The following is a 19,646-nucleotide window of genomic DNA, read 5'->3' as shown; positions in this document are numbered from 1 at the left end:
TTGTTGTCTCGGATTCTCCAGCATCTGCAGTTCCTACTATCTCAAACAGAACCTGCATTTGCCTTTCCAAACAGAAATAAACTGCTTCATGGACAGCACCAATAATTTTATGGTCAATGAATGGTCACGGCAAACAGCTCACATCTACCTGAACTTGGTGTCAATTAAATCCTGCCTGGCTTGAAGTGTCTGACACTGCTGTACTCTATCACATGGAAGATGATGGCTCCTGCTTAGTGTCCTCATTCTCGTGCTCAGAATGCTGCTTTCACTTTCCCAGCTGTTCAGCATCCATTACATCCCCTCTTTGCCTGCTCCAGTTTTGCAGAGCGCAACATGCTAGGATTATGCAGAATTCTATGTTTGCAATGTAGTGTAAGAGCCTTCAGACTGATCAAGCACCAGAATCTCATCTCCAGGAGGCCCATCTTCTGCTTCACCATGGCCCTGGTTAAAAAGCAGCATATCTGGACTCCACCGCAGTCAGGGGCACTGCATGACAGTATCATCAGTCCTGGTCACAGAGGATAGCCTTTGTCCCCCACTAACAGTCTTTGGAAGGCATCTGACCCCTAAACACAGCAAGAACATGAGAGATTGCAAACACGTTAGAATCATGGCAACGTCTAGGATAACTAGTGCAAATTTTGAAGAAGTGGAACCAATGATCAGAGATCACTTGCACATTGAAGGACTGGAATCCTTTTCTATTGATGAACTCAGTTGCGTTATGAAATTTTCCTTTCAATGCAAAGGATGTACGGTCTATGATGGCTACACTCAGGGGAAACCAACTAGGTTCATGAATTCTATTGCCCTGACTGCAGCACTGACCTCATCACAGAGGAATGAGATAAAGCTTTCTGATTTGCCACAAATGACATCAGTCAACGGAGAGATCCTACATAAGTCGCTGGTGGCTACTTAGAATAAGCCAGTCACATTGAAATTCAATGCAATTGCCACCTTGAAGACATCAGGATAGGATGGCCACCCACCCCTTCAGGTTGGAAGTCCCACTCTAGCAGCTGACATTGGGATATCTCAGTCTTACCCAAACTGTACCTTGTTCATTCATGGGAAATGGCATCAAGGATGATAGACTCTAGCTCTTGAACTTCCTGTACATCCTGAAAGCCCTTCATGTGCAGGTTGTTTAGTATCCACTGGAAGTTGCTGTTGGTCCTGGGCACATCTGTTTCTCTTCCATTTCTCAGCAGCTTTGTTGCATTATAATAAACTTGACGATAATACCTGCTATGGCTGAAACCATCAGTTGTCCAGTTGCCATGTTTAGGGATCATAAGGAACAGAAAGGTCCTCAGTAATGCAAACAGTCAGCATTCGCATCACTCAAATGATGTCTTCATATATTACTCCATACAGTAGGACATGGAATTACTCTGCATCTAACTTTGACATTGGGTTTTATTCCAATGAAAACACCATCAGTAATATCACAAATATACACTAGGAGATCGCAAATGTTGCACGAGCACTGAACCCTTCTCCTCCCAGCTCTGCATCACCCATGAAAGACATCACTGAATGTAACAGCATGTTGCATTATACTTACCGTCAGTATGGGCCTACGTGGCCCAGTGTGGTCTGAGGCCTTGCATTAGCTTTGCACTTTGTGACCTGCATGTTCACTTTTAATGTGTTTGAGACTAATTCTACCTCATAGAGACATCTATTTTCAATCTGTAAGGGCATGGTTAAAATTGTTTGCGACCATCATTTATATCCCACAAAGTTATATGCTGCAGGCATTTGATAAGAGTAAGATATTTACTATTCAACTGTTCAGAGATGTTATTACACACCTGTACAGCAGGTGAGACATAAATCGAGGCCTCCTAGTCAAGAGAATGGAATACTACTACTGCACAAAAGTGTTTAGTCATTTTCTCAACCATCTGTTCAGAGATGTTATTATAAATTATAAATTTCTGGAGCAGATGGAACTTGAATCTGGGTTTCCAGGCTTAGTAATAGGGACACTACTGCTGCATTATAAAAGTCCTTATGAAATGATTGCAAATAATTGAACCTGGATTCTACAAGTGCACAATTGATGCAGCTGACCCCTGAAGGGCCTCCCATCACCCAAACGTTGAGCACCACCACACACTCCCCTGGCTTTTGGTCAGGAAAATAGAGATGACTCCATCCACTCCAGTTGCATCTGCAGCCATTTTCTATTCTTGGTCACATACGGGAATCAAAATCTCATTGAAGGCAATGTGGGTTGACTAGGTACTGAAAGTCCCAGGCTCAGTTGATCACCACGTCGTACCCCCTCCATGTCCCTTTCTACCTAGTACTACCTGGACAGTCCATCATGACTGATTCCCCCATATGTTCTCATCCAGAACCTGGAAAATACAGCAGCAAATCTCATAATTACACCCTAAGCCCCATCACTACAGTTTAATTACGTCCTCCATCGTGATGTATACTCCTCTGTCGGAGACAACACTAGTGGTAACTGCCTATAACATCCATCTCTCCAGTATCCCATGCACAATATGCCCTTATGGGTATCAAATTTCCCCTCTTCACCATCCTTGTCCCCTAAGCATATCAAATTGCTGCCTTCACTGCCCAGCATTGGTTCTTTCCCCCACCCCTCAGCTTCTTTTCCAAAACATTGCTCTCTAATACTCTAACCCACAAACCCGCCACCCCAAGCGTTCCTTGAACTGACCATCAGGACTGACTGTGGCCTAGCCTCCTGACAAACATGGACTGACAGTCTAGACTAAGGATTGACCAGACCCCCGAGTGATCTACAACAAGATCCCAAATGGACAATTCGCAAATCCCCCGACTGCTTGCACAGAGCATACCAGACTAATGATGGCTCACTTCTTGGACTGTACAGATCATGTACAGCTTTGCACAGGGTAAGCAAGAGACCATGCATGGGATGAAATCCGCAAAGTCTCTTGCATTTAAATGTATAGTTTCAACCTTGAAAAGGATGGTGACTGCCATGGAAGACTACCAGGTCATGCATTCAACCCACATATGCTCCAAATTGCTTTCCAACTCTAATCATGTGTTCAGTGCAACAGTGGCTGGCACAAATCTTCCTCAGTGAGACAGAGATGGATTGTGCATCCAGGTGGAGGAGCAGTATCAGAACCCTCATGTCTACAACATGTCATATCTACAACATTAGCTGCATTCCTTCATCACCGCCAAAACGGATCCTAAAAGCTCCAGCACAAGGAGCCAAGAACAGTCCTGCATCAATGAAGGAAATCTCTAGTAGTCTGGAGCCATTAAGCCTCCCACCTCCAGCAGATATCGACCAAGATCATCCAAGCCAATGGGGCATGACAGAGCAAACTGGCTCCAGTTCAGGCGATGTCAGGGCTGCAATTAGCCGTCATGGTTGATAAAGAAAATTGAAACAAAAACTGAAGTAGCCGAGTGATATTTTCATGTTTCCTTGTCTCCATGTCTGCTTCACATATTAAAGTACATATAACAATACTGATCCGCACCCTTCTCCTCCATACCAAAGGAAAGCCACCAGATCGATAAGAGGCTTACTCCACAGTCATAATGTACTATGGGGGATTAGATTGGTATAGAGCAGGACTTTCACCCCAGCCAGACTGGCTAGCAGCTCCAGTTGTACTGCCAGTTCCAAAGCTTCATGGTGGGTACTGCCATTACTGCAAGCAGTACCAGGATGAAGGCCCATTGGACCCCTTTGTTGGATGGGATGAGGCAAGTCAAAAACATTGGGTGGGGAGGCTTCAAATATCTTAGTAATAAGCCCTCCTAACTATTCTATCTGCAGCAAACACACCCTTAATTTGATTCTCAGGACCAACCCACTGAAAGTTCCAATCCAGTTCTTTAGGTTCTCCAACCATCTTTCAAACCTTGTCTTCATCCAGGAAATCTCTCTCCCTTACAAGACCACTACATCCAAACTACGAGGTCCTTCCCTCCACCATATCTCACTGCACTTAAACACCAAACTTCCAGGACCCACAACATGGCACCACAGAATTCAACACAGAGAGACCACTTGTCTTGGTCACAACTGCACAAAGCTGACTAGAGCACACCACCTTTAAATAATCATGAACTAGGTGCCATAAGACTCTTTCCCATTTTCCAACTTTTTGTAGAGAGGACTTCACTGAAAATGGTTCTATATTAATGAGTCTTCATGACATACAAATCTATTACAAGCATGAACCCCGCACCCTTACCAAAACAGAAAAGGCTGGCATAATCATCCTTGACTATCTCTCTATTTCAATCTGCTGTCACGAAATTGAAATTTCACAACCGATGTAATTCAGCCATCTCGCAAGCCTTATTTTACCGTCCTTAAAATCACCCTAATGGCTCCTGTCTATCAAATATTTCAACAGAGAAAACTTCTACTCATCCAATTCTGGATGTTAGACAAGCAACTGAACAACATAGAGTCAGATGACGAACCAAGACGTAAAATTGAGGTGGAGTTTGATACTGGTAACACACAGCTGGTCAAAGATTATACAAGCAAACAATTTTGCCTGTTCATCCTATTTTTCCCCATACAAGAATATTCTTTCCCACTCTTTTCATTCTTTATTGTCCCACATTCATATTTCTTTAAATATTTGCTGTTTCTGCTCTTTCATTCCAGTTTCCATCTACCATCTTAGAAGTGGGAGCAAATTTTAAAAAGAAAGGACTGAATTTCTCAGCCTCTGAATGACATGGGCAAGATAGATGGGAAAACATATCAAGAATGAAGAATGAGATTCCTGAAACTGAGAAAACAAAATTAGCTGATTTTATGCTTAAGGTTTCAAACATCCAGATGAGAATCTCACCAGTGAGCAGTATCTGCAAGCATTAATAAATCATTGTAACTGCATCCCGACTCATTTATACACAGATTGCTTTTTTTCCCCAGCTAGTGAATTAGAAACCAGATGGCACCAATTCTCAACTTAAAAGTCAGAGTGGTAGCATGGCATCTATAGTTCTCTGAGTATACAACTTAGCCATCATTTCTTGACACCTCAGAGCACAATCCATGGACAGCAACTACTTGCATTCTCTGTTCAACAAGTTGGCATTGACAAAGCACCAGCCTCATAGTATCACCTTGGCACACCGAGGACTTGTTTATAATAGACTTCAGTACTTTAACATTGCACTTTGGAACTCACTGGTGCATGACAATGCAATGCTGCTGCCAGGCCACTTTGTGTCTCATGCATCGGAACAGGGTGCACCTCAGGGCTCTTAGCTGGTTGTCTCAGCGCTCACTCACTTTGCATTTACTTGGATGCTCATGGCAAGGCAGAAATGCTTTGCAGCACAGACAAAACCAGACAGCTTGTCACATTTCCCAAAAACCAGTAGACAATTTGGTGTATGGCACTGTCATATCATTGTTACACCTACAGCATGCTACAACAGATTACACAACGAACACACTACATGTGCTTCAACCAAATGGCCATGACTGAAATCTAAAGGAGCCAGTGCTCAGTCCAGGAAGGACACGATGGTCAGTTAGGGGGCTGGCCCATCCTCAGTCCTGGGAGTTAGTAGAAATCAGAGGTTTGGAAGGATTAGGAGTTTAGAGGGATGAGGGGGGTCAGAACTATTCAGGGAATATGCTTTTTGCAACGGTGACAGTGGAGGACCATGAGCCTTGGTGGGAGGTGGGTGCAATGGCAGAATTTGAGTAAGTGTGGGGTAGCAAAAAGAAGGTGATGGCACTTACATAGGCGGAGCACAGAAGGTCATTTACCTTCTTATAGCATTGCTGCACATCCCTCTGCATCATGGGCACTGCAGTGCCCCAGGAAGCAAGTTCAAGTCAGTCTAGCAGCATTTGAACTGCGTAGCTAGGGCTACAAGGCCCTCCTGCACCAGTGAGCAGTGTAAAATTACATGGCCAAAGTCACATGGAATTACAATATTTAAAAGGCATCTGGATGGGTATATGATTAGGAATAGCTCAGAGGGATATGGGCCAAATGCCGGCAAATGGCACTAGGTCAGATTGGATGTCTGGTTGGTGCGACCAAGTTGGACTGAAGGGTCTGTTGTCATGATGCATCACTCTATGCCTCTCCAAAATACATACATACTCACTAAGTGAAATCCTCCATGAAACTTCCCAAAATTGACTGAATTTGCCAAAAATTTGGTTGTCAATAATTTTTAGTGGCTGATATTTAACCTGGAATTGTATAGCCAAAAATACAACAGACATCTTTTCAGGTGTCCAATTGTAAAGACAACAGCCAAATTAATAAATCTGGCTTTAGCCCTTTGCCTAAAGTCACCCGAATATCAAGTTAAAAGATAAGTATAACAAAACTTGCATTTTTCAGAAGATATTGCACAAGACTTTTACAGGATATAGGTTTACATAGCAGTGACCACCTAATCCACAGAAGTTCCATACTTCTAGCATTTACCGATGATTATTTAAACAATTGTCAATTGATGATTTGAAAGCAATAACGCAAGATCTGTGGTCATGCCCCTTAGTGATATGCATAAGAAAAACTAAAAAAACATCAGAAGCAAGTTAAGGAATCGTAACTAGCATTTCCATAATAAATACAAACATAACTCGACTTGCAGGGCAGACTTCTGAACTCATTTTGCTTGCTCCTGTCTTATATAACTATCTCATCTCCCAAACTGAATGTCAACAATACACATTTCTGGCGTTATATTTCATGCAATGCTGTCTTATGCACTCAATGGCGGACTTACAGAATATAAAAGTTCTCACCCTGACAATATATTTTCCACTAAAATATACCCACAAAGTGTACTTCACAAAACAGTCTGAAGAAATTTTAGGAATTCATACTAGGTGATTAGCAGTAGAATTCACCTTGCAATTCCGTGGCAACAATGTACAGCAATATATTATTGATTCAGAAATTAGAAAAAACCCAACCAAACTGTTGAGTTGTAACTGTACACATTCATGCTCCCTGTCCCAAACACTGGCTAATCTCACTTCCAAAGCAATATATTAGGAAGCTAAGTTAAGATCGATGCAATAGAATGATCATGCATTTCAAAGCACCCAGTTTAAGTGAAGGATAACAACCTATATGAAAGAAGAGAATGGAAATACACTATTCTTAACCTACAGAGAAATCATACTCCATGCAACTGAAGGGAATAAGCTAAACATTAAAATATTAAGCAAGTCAAAATCACTCAGCTCTTGAAAGAGAGTCACAGATAGTCTGAACAGCAGTTATCATGCAGCTCATATGAAAGGATCTACTGATGATTTTGAGAGCTGACATCTCTTATCCAACTGTCCTCTAACAAATTATAATGCAAGATGAGGAAAATCTCTTGCTCAGCAAATGCCTGAAACTTTGAATGTACTGCCCGAGACCAGGCAGGTCACAGATTCAATGCAGGCTTCAAAAAGGAAACTGGATAATTATTTTACACGTTAAACAATTTGCAGAACTATGGAGAAAAACCAGTGATGTGGGACTAGTGGAGTTGCTTTTGTTGCATAGTGTCCTGGCTTCCTACACTGTTCCTCAAAGAACAAATACTTCACCTTTTGATCATTCACTTCACAGGCTTCTGGTCTCTACACTGAGATCAACAATTGCAGGTCACAACCTTTGCCTCCACTTTAGTTTGAGATTTCTGATTATGTTTTAGATAGCTGGTAATGACTATACTTCTAATTTAACCTTCACCAGCTCCATTTTTGTTTCCATAACTTGCCCCATTCCATTTAGCTTTGCATCATTAACTCTTCTGTTTTTGTTAATTAATCTCTACAGTTTTCTACCCTATCACAGATCTTCCCTTTTGTTGTATTTGCCCTTCCTCTTGCTCTCCATGTATACTCATTTTAAACTATCACATTGCTAACATTTCCAGTTCTGATAAAAGGGCAACATCCCAAACAAATTACTTGTTCCTCCACAGATGCCATCATACATGATAATTTGCAGTATTATTTTTATTTCAGATACCTACCATCCATTATATTTTGATTTTGTTTAAAAACAAATTGTTTCACAAAGTATTTGTTCAGATTCACTAGTTTTTCTGAAAATTGTTGAAAATACAACTGCTCTGTCTTTACAAATTAAGTTTATAGGGCTAAAGAAATATGAAAAAGAGTAGTTTCTTATGACTGCAAAATGGTTCCACAAGCAACAATGTATTCTAGACTATTAGGCCATAAATGCTGAGCTGCCAGAACTCCAGGGAACTGCAATGCAATTTGAATCACAGTGTATTGTAACTCCAGTGTCATGTACCTTTAGACTACTGCAACTATCTACAAACCTAATTGCGATGATCTTGTGGCAGAGTAGGTATCGTCCACATCTCCAAGTCAGAAGCTCTGGGCTCAAGTCAGACTCCAAGACTTGATGGTTAAGGAAGGTGCATTCAAAAGATTAAACAAATCGATTATCAACCTGTAAATCCTTCCAATACACACTGATGAAAGGCAGTAACAGCGGAATGATCTCTTGTCAGCTATGTAATGGTTAGAAAGTTGGAGCATTAACCACTACTATCCATACTTTATTTTTCTGTTTTGATTGTGACTGAAGAAAGAACTGCTTTAGAAACTAAAGATTGCTGAAGGATCACTGCAGTTTGTAAAAGCAAGAAACCTGATATTCATTTGTAAGCAACATTTAAACAACTGCTTATTCATGCTGTTGTTTAAGAGTACTTTGCAGATGAGCTGCAGCTAGCAACAAATAGCTGATTGGTCTGTGGATCAATGACCAGTTATTGATGAAGTAGTCCTTCTGCCTGCCTCAACTCTTCAATTGGGTCTCAAGTGGCTGAACAGCTTGGGGTTTTGAATAAGATAATGAGAAGCTACTAGATCTTTACCAGCTCAGGAGCTCTCTCTGCTCTTTGCAGTAAAAACCACTTTAAGCCTGAAGAAAACCAGTTTATTTTTCCTTCATCAGTTGCTGTAAACTGTGACTTCTATTAGAATCAGAGACCTTTTACAAGTGTGAACCAGTTGCCCTGTGCCTCCTGTAAACAAGTGGAGGCATCTGGAGAAGACGACTGAAAAGCAGCGTTCTGATCAGCACAAGAATCATCACAGCAGATCTTGTGAACAGGGACCACTGGACTACTTTCCCAGTTTTCCCATCACCCATATTTTGTTTCACGTGTGTGCACACACACATGCATGCATTGGGGAAGGGATAGAGGAGGAGGAGGAGACACATAGAAGGGACAGCTTATAATAGGATCAAAGTTATATGTTTATAGTTCACAATTGTTTACCTGTAGCTAAAATCTATTTACCTGTAATAGAGTAATTCTTCTTAAGTATGGAAACCTGGTCATCCTTTGCTAACTTAGATCTCAAAATCAATTAAATAAGGGAACTTTGCCTACTTCTGTAGAACCTTTAACCTTTGTGATGATTCTGAGAATAGTAGGGCTTGATTTCCAGTGCACTACTCCAGTGAGGTGTAACAATGACTTGCCAAAGCAACTTGGGCTCCCAATGATCTACGTAAAACACATAAAACCTAACTGATATTTCACATCTGCAAAACTATGCATTTAAATGTTTTCAAGTTACTCATATCCATCCAGTAATTTATGTAATTAGTTTCACTGAGTCACTTTCTATATTAATACTTCAAGAAAACATCAATGTGCATGATACACTATAGTGCATAATTTGATCAGAATATGCAAATTTGAGACAGCTCTGCATCAACTGGGGTCAATTTTATAATCAGTCTGAGAATTTTCAGTTAGATTTATTACAAAATAAAGAATTATTAGTCCTTTTGGAGTGAAGTTGTGCTGGAGCAATAAGGTCAATTTAGAATTGTAATGCTTTTATGCATTTGTCCCAAAAATTCTGAATGAAACAATCAACAGAGGTGAACCCGCAAAAAGCAAACCGCAACATATTTTCAATATTGGAGTGTCTTTACGTGCTCTAAAAGTTGATAAAATTCAGTTTCAAGGAAGTAATGGTTTTGAATGGTTTTAGTAGTGTCCGGATATAATAAAGAAAATTGATGAAGGCTTAGAATACGTATAGTTTGCAGCTTCAAGGTTTCCTGCTGTGTAAACTCTGCTGTCGGTGTGCACTTACCGTAAAATCAGTTACAGGCTATTTTGAACCTTAACTTCAGAATAAGGATCACACGGAGACTCCATGCACTAGAAATCAAGCCAAGTGACAACAATTTAGCCTTTACCACACACAATGGCCTAGCCTTGCCACTGCCCAAGAGGTTTTCCCAATCCAATAATACTGCCCATTTCTTCTGGGATTTTCTGATCCTTACTAAAGCAGAAACAGGCAGAGCAGCATCTCCAGTGTAAATCCAGCAAGCATAGTAGAATCAGGGGAAGGAAACAGGTTTCATTTTTATGGAAGTAGCTGCTATACTGTGTTAAGTTTTTAAATGTCAAAGTCTACAAATGAATAAGCTTGGGCTAGTGAATGGGTGAGTAAATGGGTCAGTAGCTGTGCTGGATATGTAATGTCAGGTTGAGGGAGTAGATGGGTGTGGGATCATCAGTGACTTGGATAAATGAGTAGTCAGGTGGTTGGAGGGTATTTAGGTCAGATAGTTAAGTATTAGTAGGGTGATCATGGTTATTGCTGGTGGGGGTGAGGGGGTAGTTGGGTTGGGTATCAGATGGTTAGGGGAGTTAGGTCAGGTTAGATAGGGGGATTTTAGACAAATGGTCATCACCTCAGATTGGTGTGCACAGCTGGTCAGGGCATATTAGTCAGGTCAAGGCTGGTAGTAAGAGCATAGCTAATTGCCTGATGTGATGCTCAGACCAGATCTTATACTGTACAACATATCATGGGTAAGTATCCAAGTCTCAAGTAAGTCTTTTATATCTGGCCCAAATCTCCGTTCTAAGTTTAGGGTCAGAGACGTTCACAGAAAGTGGTGGGCAGTAAAACATCAGCCCATCACAAGTTCAAACTTCCCAATACATCTAACATCAAGACTTCTGCATGGTACTGACACGTTTTCCAACATACGTCCAATCTCTGATGATCTCAAGGCCAGAAGATTTGGGTCTTGCTTTCTAACATAACTTTTAATGCAATTGTTAAATCTAGGTTCAACTTTTATTTACTAATAAAAAATAAACAAATAATTGACATTTGCTGGCTTTGTAGAAACATTTAAAGTTATAGTCAGTTAAACAGCACAAATTAAGTAGATGAGTGTTTTATGTCACTGCACATTGAGGAATAGACAAAATCTGTCACAAATAATTTATCAACGTCTCTATCTTCATGTGTGATATATCCTGTCAAGTTCATTTTGTTTTGTCCAAGTGTACGCGAGAGATATCATTCTCATGCACTGTATCGTGAGTACTAGAGCAATCATTTTGCAAGTTAGTAATGCACATAAATCTTGGCTATTATAATTCCACTTTCCGTGTTAAAATGATGTGTTTTTCCTTTAACGTATTGAAATCTTTGTTATTCTCACTTACAGTCAATCTCTTTATGATTAGACTGTGGTTCTCTTTGTTAATATGTGCAGATTTTACAAAAAATTCACAACTTGTATTACCGAATAAATTTTGGAATTATTTTTTCAGGGAACCAGGACGGATGATGTCTGCTCTTAAAACACTGCCTCAGCAACTGCACAGAGTAAGCACAAGATGCCATTACAAGATCACACAAATTGCACATAAATAAACTTTTTATACCAGGTAATGAAATGCTTGGTTCACCAAAAAATTGCCTCAATGCATATTCTGCACTCTTTTGTCCCCAAACTATGGGACAAACAGTGTATTCATGGGTAATGCCATTTTTAATCTAATGCAGTCACTCAACCAAAACTTGCTCATAATACAAAGCACTGCATTAAACTTACTAGCCCCTAGCATAATAGTGATGAATCTTCTGCAACTACTCATTGAGCCCAACACAGAACATCTCACATTTCAAACCAACAACATCTCACATTTCAGACCAAGAACAGAAAATTAACAAATAAAAACCAAATAATAATATACACACAATGCATTACCATTTTTGTTCAGATTCACTGAAAAAGATTAATAACTTTAATTTCTGAACCCAACAACCTTGCCTCCAGGATAATTAAAACCATGTTAATACTGTATGTATGTTAATTATAACCAATTTAGTTAACATTTCATAAAAAGACACTGCATAAATAATTCCAGACTAGACACTAATGATATTACCCGAAAAACTGAAGCAATTTGTATGGACAAATAGTAGGAAACAAAATATTAATTACAAAATTGCCAAAAGAATGTCTAGAACCCAAGTTGTAACTCAATTCAATATAAGAAAAAAATCTATTTATCTCCAGGCTATTGTATCATCTGACAGTAAAGTTTATTTTCATATTTGTAGTTAATAAGAGAAAAAAATAATAGTAATGCTGCAGCTACAATAACTCTTCTGGTACCATGTCATATAGCATTATTTCAACCATTAAAGGGTATCAGATAAATCACAAAAATCTATAGCCATAACGACAAGAAAAATAGGCGCTGACAATTCTGAGATCACAAACAGATTTTTGTGTGCAAACTTATGAATGCAAAATTAATTGACAGTATAAAACAATATTCAGTAATTTGGAGAAAGTTTGTTTGGCAAATGATTTCCAGCCATCAGTCAGCACCAAATATATGTTTCAGAGTCCAGTGAATCGAATGATATATGCATGACAAACTAGTCACATCAAATTACAGTAAGGTTAGAAGAGAAATCTAGGTAATTGAAGCTTAAGGACAAAAATAATCAGGATCTTTCTTTCACATAACATTTTGGAAAATGATGAAACACCAGTTGAAAATATGACTTTTGGTTAGCCATGATACATCCCACAACTAAATAACCTGTCAAAACCTATTAAGTTCACACACTGAAACTTGCCATTGAGACAAGGTATACCAGTGCAAATCAGTATCTTTAGGTTCAACAAATCTTTGGAAAACTGAGATACTATATTTGACATCACAAGAGCCCCTCAATTAATTAATATGTTGTTTCTTTTTATCATGTTATTTGCTGCTAATCATTATCCCACTTGTAGTCAGCAGAAAGCAAAGTGATCCTGAATAAGCAAGCAAACCTCAAATCTACTCTTATGACATTGTTAACTGAAAAAGATTGCAGTTGACAAAATTATTATTCTGGTACAAACTTCCAGAGGTCCAGCCTAGCTGCCCTTGAGAATTTGATGGTAAATTGCCTCTTGAACAACTGAAATCCATTTGCTGTAGGACCCACAACGATGTAAGGGAGGGAGTTCCATGATTCTGGCCTGGTGATATATATGCCTTAAAATGTCTGAACAGTTTAATTTAAAATATCTACATTGAAAGGGCTGTTTTGGTACAGTGGTAATGTCCTTACATCAGGGTCAGGAGACCTGGGTTAAAGTCCGATCTGCCCTAGAGGTATGTAATAATATCTCCGCACAGGTTGATTAGGAATTATCTACAATTTTGAATCACAATTCGATTCTACCTGAACCCATGTACTTTAAATCCAAGTTCTACAAATATAGTGGTTATTTATATTGCAGACTATACATAAACCTATGGCGTGCACAAAAAAAGTATCACACAGGTAAAGATGATTTAACTTGACACTAGCCCAAGCCCACGTAAATGCTCCACACAAATCTCCTGCCAATCTTCATTTACAGTTGTGCTATTATTCCTTTCTCTTTCACGAGCTTACGTTGCACCCAATAGCCATGCTATTCATCTCAACTGCTACCTGAGGTACTAAGTTTCACTTTGGTTAAGAGAGCTTCCCTGAACGACATGTTGAATTTGCATACTTATATATGTTTATTTCCCCAATTGTGATTTTATCCACATGTCAAAACGTTCTAGCCCATCAAATTGTTTCATTATCTTAAAGATTTTGATCAGGTCACAGTTAATTTCTTCTAGCAGAGACTCCTAATATGAGACTAGGACTCTGCCAGTCCTCCAAGTGTAGTCTAAACAAAGTTACACAAGTTAAATAATTTCTCTGCTTTTCCCTTTCCAAATGGACACCAGGGCTTCTTTTTAGAATGATCTCATTAATCAGTCACTACTTTTAGAAATTTATGTATTTACATCATCAGATCACTCCACCCTTTTCTCTTTCTGGAAACTAATTTCCAATGAGCAAATGTCACTCAGAGATAGCTAGAACTGCAGATACTGGAGTCAGAGACAACAAAGTGTGGAACTGGAGGAACACAGGTCAGGCAACATCAAAGGAGTAGGAAAGTCAATGTTTTGGGTCAGGACCCTTCTTCAGAATTGGAGAGGGGGAAGGGAGCTGAGAAATAAACAGAGGGAGGAGGGGTGGGGCTGGGGAAAAGTAGGTCGAGTGGTGATAGGTGGATGCAGGTAGGGGGTAGTGGGGATTGGTCAGTGGGAAGGGTGGGGTGGATAGGTGGGGAAGAAGATGGACAGGTTGTGTCAAGTCAAGGAGGCGGGGATAAGACGGATGCTCGGATGTGAGATAAGGCCATGGGTTGGGAGATTTTAAATCTGATTAATTCTATGTTCAGGTCATTGGGCTGTAGGCTCCTGAGGTGGAATATGAGGTGTTGCTCCTCCAGTTTGCGTCATTGTGGCACTGGAGGAGGCCCAGGATGGACATGTCATCAAGGGAGTGGGAGGGGGAATTAAAATGGCTAGCGACCAGAAGGCATTGCCGATTATCGCGTTCACAGCGCAGATGCTCCACGAAACGGTCCCCGAGTCTGTGCTTGGTCTCACCAATGTAGAGGAGGCCACATCGGGAGCAAAGGATATAGTAGACCAGGTTGGAGGGTGTACAGGTGAGCCCCTGTCAGATATGGAAAGTTTGCTTTGGGCCTTGGATGGAGGTGAGGGGGGAGATGTAGGGGCAGGTGTTGCACTTCCTGCAGTTGCAGGGAAAGGTGCCAGGTGTGGTGGGGTTGGTGGGGAGTGTGGAGCGGATGAGGGAGTTGCCAAGTGAGCAGTCCCGATGAAAGGCAAATAGGGGTGGGGAGGGAAATATCTCTTTGGTCATGGGGTCGGATTGTAGGTGGTGGAAGTGGTGGAGGATGATACGCTGGGTGCAGAGTTTGATGGGGTGGTATGTGAGGACTGGGAGATTCTGTCTTTATTTTTGTTGGGGTGGTCGGGGGGAGGGAGGGAGTTTGAAGGCACAAGTGTGGGAAATGCAAGCAATGCGGTTGAGGGCATTTTTGATCACCGGAGTGGGGGACTTAGCAGTCCTTGAAATAGGTAGTCATCTGAGATGTCCCAGAGTGGAACCCTCCATCTTGGGAGCAGATGCGGTGGAGGCGGAGGAATTGGGAGAATGGGATTGCATTCTTGCGGGAGGGTGGGGGAGGGAAGATATAGTCCAGGTAGTTACGAGAGTCAATGGATTTGAAATAGATTTTGGTGTTCAGGCCGTTACGAGGGATGGAGACAGAGAGGTCCAGGAAGGGGAGGGAGGTATCAGAGATGGTCCAGGTTAATTTGAGTTTAGGGTGAAAGGTGCTAGTAAAGTTGATGAACTGTTCAAGCACCTCATGGCAGCGCCAATACAGTCATCAATGTGACAGAGGAAGAGCTGAGGGACGGTGCCGGTGTAACAGCGGAAGAGAGACTGGACAACTTATCCTACGAAGAGGCAAGCATAGCTCAGACCTGTACGGGTGCCCATAGCCACCCCCTTAGTTTGTAGGGAGAAGTTAAAGGAGAAGTTGTTCAGGGTAAAGACAAGTTCTATTAAGCAGATGAGGGTGTCGATGGAAAGGGAGTGGTTGGACCTGCAAAAGAGGAAGAAGCAGAGGGCTTTGGGGTCATCTGTGTGGGGGATACAAGTGTACAGTGAAGATGAGGATTTGGGGTCCAGGAAATTGGGAGTCTTGGTGAAGGTGGAGGGGATAGGTGGTGTCCCAAACGTAGGTGGGGAGTTCCTGGACCAATCCCCATCACCCCCTCTCTGCATCCACCTATCACCACCCATCCACCCTCTCGCTTCCTTGACTTGACACAACCTGTCCGTCTTCTCTCCCACCTATCCGCCCCACACTTCCCAATGACCAATCCCCACTACTCCCTACCTAAATCCACCTATCACACCATCCCACCTACCTTTCCCCAGCCATACCTATCCTCCCTCTCGCTCCCCAGTTCTGAAGAGTCCTGACCCGAAACATCGACTTTCCTACTCCTCTAATGCTGCCTGATCTGCTGTGTTCCTCCAGCTCTACACTGTGTTGTCTGCAATGAGTATGTGATCTTACTTTTCTTACCAAAATTTATATCAATTCATATTTACGTACACTGACATTCACTGGCCAATTACCCAGCCATTTACAACCTCATGCATTTTGTCAGTCTCTGGTTTTAACTACACCTCCCAATTTGGTGTTATCCATAACTTTGAAATCAGAGAGTACAAATTGTTTCCATAAACAGTAAAGGACAATGGCTCCAGCACCAGTTCTCACCTGAGTGCTCAGTCTGAGCACTAATTTTTAACTTTACCGTACTTTCTCCATTGTGACCAGCTTGTATTCCATTCTCTTGCCTCATGGCTTCACATATTCCTGCTGTACGGGTCAGAAAAGATCTGAAGGGGTTAATATTTGGTTGAGTAATAAATATCACACACTGTGATGAAGACTTGTTGAAAGAGCAAAGGAAAATCTAGGAGATAGACTTAGTACTCCCAACAGTCATTGTAGTTAATAGAGACTATTCATATATACTGTAAATAGTTGCAGAGAAGCTCTACACCTTGTTATCTCAGATTCTCCAGCAGCGGCAGTTCCAACTATCTCTGTAGCAATAAACTACATCTCATTACTTCACAAGTCTCTTTTCATTAGACCATAAAGCGAGTACCCAAGCCCCTAAACAGGCTACACACTTCAAACTCACAGGTCGCAACACAGACATCATGGTGAACAGTGCGGAATCTGAATTAGTTCCAACCAAATAAACATGCTGGTATTCCAGAAGGCAGGAAAAAGATACTGCTGATTGCTGAGAACAGTGAACCCCCAAAAAAAACCTTGTAGCAACGCTCAACAATATCTCAAAGAATAATAAAAAAAATTTCAGACCTGATAAAAGACATGCTGGAACAAAAGAAATCTTTTGCTCCAAGCTAGAGGTATAGTCCGTATTACATAGACAGTCGTCTGTACGAATATTCCATGTTGGAGTTCAAAAAGTCAATGCATCAACAGATTGTATGAGAACTAAAAAGCACTGGTACAAAGGAGAAAGTTTAAACATCACAGTAATTGAAATGGCAAAAACTTAAACATAAGTTGCAGCTCACATCACATGTAATCACTATAGGACATGAGACCAAAAGGCATAGACTTGAACTACCAGGATAAAGAGAAATTCACAATCTTAGAACAGAGAGCTGTGGAAATTGTAAACTCACCATGTCATTTGATGCAACCATGCATTTGGCAATTTAAAAGCAAGCAAGCAATTCTGGTCTGATACACAACATTTTCAGGAGATTCTATTATAGACACTAAAGGCAGGAATCCTTCATCACAGCCTATGAAAGGCAGGAAATCTGGAAAAAGCAGGAATAGTTCAATAGTTGGGAAAGGCAGAAATCCATGTTAGTGTGGTGCAGGAATTCTCCATTACAGCTGCAAAATCACAGGACTCCTCCTGTAAAGTCACATCAAACAGGAAAACCTCTAGAACAATAAAGTATGGGAGGACTGCTAATCTTGCAGAAAAAAATAAGAATAAGATACTAAATAATATTAGGAAGACATGGCATTTGAAAGTTTTTCAAGGAAGATTTAATTTCAGAAATAGGTTAATTAGAATGCAAAATCAGATGTCTTGAACAAAACAGTTCTTGAGGTACAGAATAACTTCTAAACTAGACACTAAGCCAGGAGCTGAACAAATAATTACACTTCTGCACACAACTGCAAGTGTTGCAGATGACGTTATTACTCATCAGAGGTAAAAGAAGCAACAGACACAAAAAAAAAGTGACAGCATTTGACAACTGTTAAAAATTTAATAAAATTCTGTTTGAAAAGGCTTTAATAGATGAATATCATCTAAGAGAATCCAAAGATCATTTTATTAGTTATCTCTATAGACTTATGGAGGAATGCGACTGTGGTGACAACATCAGACTTGACAGGCATACTGATGACTCTGTCAGATTTATTACAATCTGAAGAAGATTTAACTCTAGCAAAAGCTGTTCAGAAAGTGAGTGAAGCACAGATAAACACGACGGGAAAAATGACATAGAAGAAATATTGGAGACAGGGGGAGCAATCAGAGGAATTGGAGAAGAGGAAGGCAGTAACGAAGTGAAAGAGGAGACCCCAAGCGGAATAGGAGAAGGGAAGATGAAGGGGGATGGGATACAGAAAGGGATTCTTCAAGGGAGTTGGGAGGGTTCGAGGCAATGGTGGGGAAGAGAGAACAGATTCAAACCTATCAACAAAAGGAACAGTCAGATAACTAAAAGCGAGGTAAACTTGAAACCACTGAGGTAATGAATTACTTGCAAATGAATGCAGTATCTCTTGCCTAAGGTTGCATAAATTTAGGCGTTATTCGATAGAAAAATCTGTACTGGAAGCTGTTGAAATTAACACTTTACCAATTGTTAAATTTAAACATGAGATTAACATTTGAAATGCACTAGCTGCCTCTTTAAAATATTTCAACTTCATGAATATGCAATGGAAATGCTTTAGCTCTAACCTCACCAGTCTACAGAATGTAGGAAGATGGCTTTTTGTCTGTCAAAAGTATGGGTCAGATCTTTCAAAGACAAGTTTTGCTAATTTATGCCTATTGTCTCATCAATTTAAATACAGTGTTATGTAAGAAATTCATGCTTTTGTGTTTTGATTGGTTTTATATTCAATGGGATCATGAAGTTTTCTAATTCTGCTTCTGTGCAAATCCAAATAATTCAGCACAATGTACAGAAGATAACATTACAGTATATCTGCATGACCTAAAGGAGCTAATATAAACGAAATAGTAGCCCTGAAAAGCTCACAGTTTACAATTTTTCCAAGATTTGTTATCATCTGCAAACTTTGATATTGTCTCTTGTTCATAAAATCACAACGATTTACATATTTCAGGTGAAGGAAGGAGGATCCCAATGCCAAACCCTGAGGAATTCCACTACAAACCTTTTTTCAGGCTAAAAATACGCATTAAAGTTGCTTTACATCACATATCCACATTGCCATTAGCCCTTTTATTCCATGCCCTAAGACTTTCCTCATGTCTGTTGTGTGGCACTATTCCGAGCATCTTTTGGAAGTCTTAGATACACATCAAAAGCTTTGCCCTCTTCAACCCACCAACAACACCAGCAAGTCAGTTAGACATGATTTTTCTTGAACAAATGCATGCTGCCCCAACAGAATTACAATAGAAGTTGAACAGTACAGTGCAGGAACAGGCCCTTTTGCCCAACATGTCTGCGCCAGATGTCATGCTATTCCAAACTAATCCCATCTGTCCAAATATGGTACATATCCCTCTATTCCCTGACAACAAGGTGCAGAGCTGGATGAACACAGCAGGCCAAGCAGCATCATAGGAGCAGAAAG

The 19,646-nt window shown here is 40.5% G+C and overlaps 1 protein-coding gene across 1 annotated transcript in view; it reads right to left on the bottom strand.

The window, feature by feature from the left end:
- The window catches only part of LOC109932738 (protein quaking-like), a 464,330-nt gene extending 447,728 nt beyond the window's left edge, over positions 1–16,602 (bottom strand). The window contains exons 1-2 of the mRNA XM_048600943.1: positions 16,518–16,602; positions 8,332–8,373 (exon numbers count right to left, since the gene is read on the bottom strand). Of these exons, the coding sequence (XP_048456900.1) occupies positions 8,332–8,373; positions 16,518–16,602 (127 nt within the window). The remainder of the gene's footprint in view (positions 1–8,331; positions 8,374–16,517) is intronic.
- Between the last annotated feature and the right edge of the window lie 3,044 nt (positions 16,603–19,646).

The sequence above is a fragment of the Rhincodon typus genome, chromosome 9, assembly GCF_021869965.1.
Source record: "Rhincodon typus isolate 14 chromosome 9, sRhiTyp1.1, whole genome shotgun sequence".
In the NCBI taxonomy this organism is placed as follows: domain Eukaryota; kingdom Metazoa; phylum Chordata; class Chondrichthyes; order Orectolobiformes; family Rhincodontidae; genus Rhincodon; species Rhincodon typus.
Note: the sequence above shows the minus strand (reverse complement) of the source record. Positions and strands in the feature narration are given on the sequence as shown.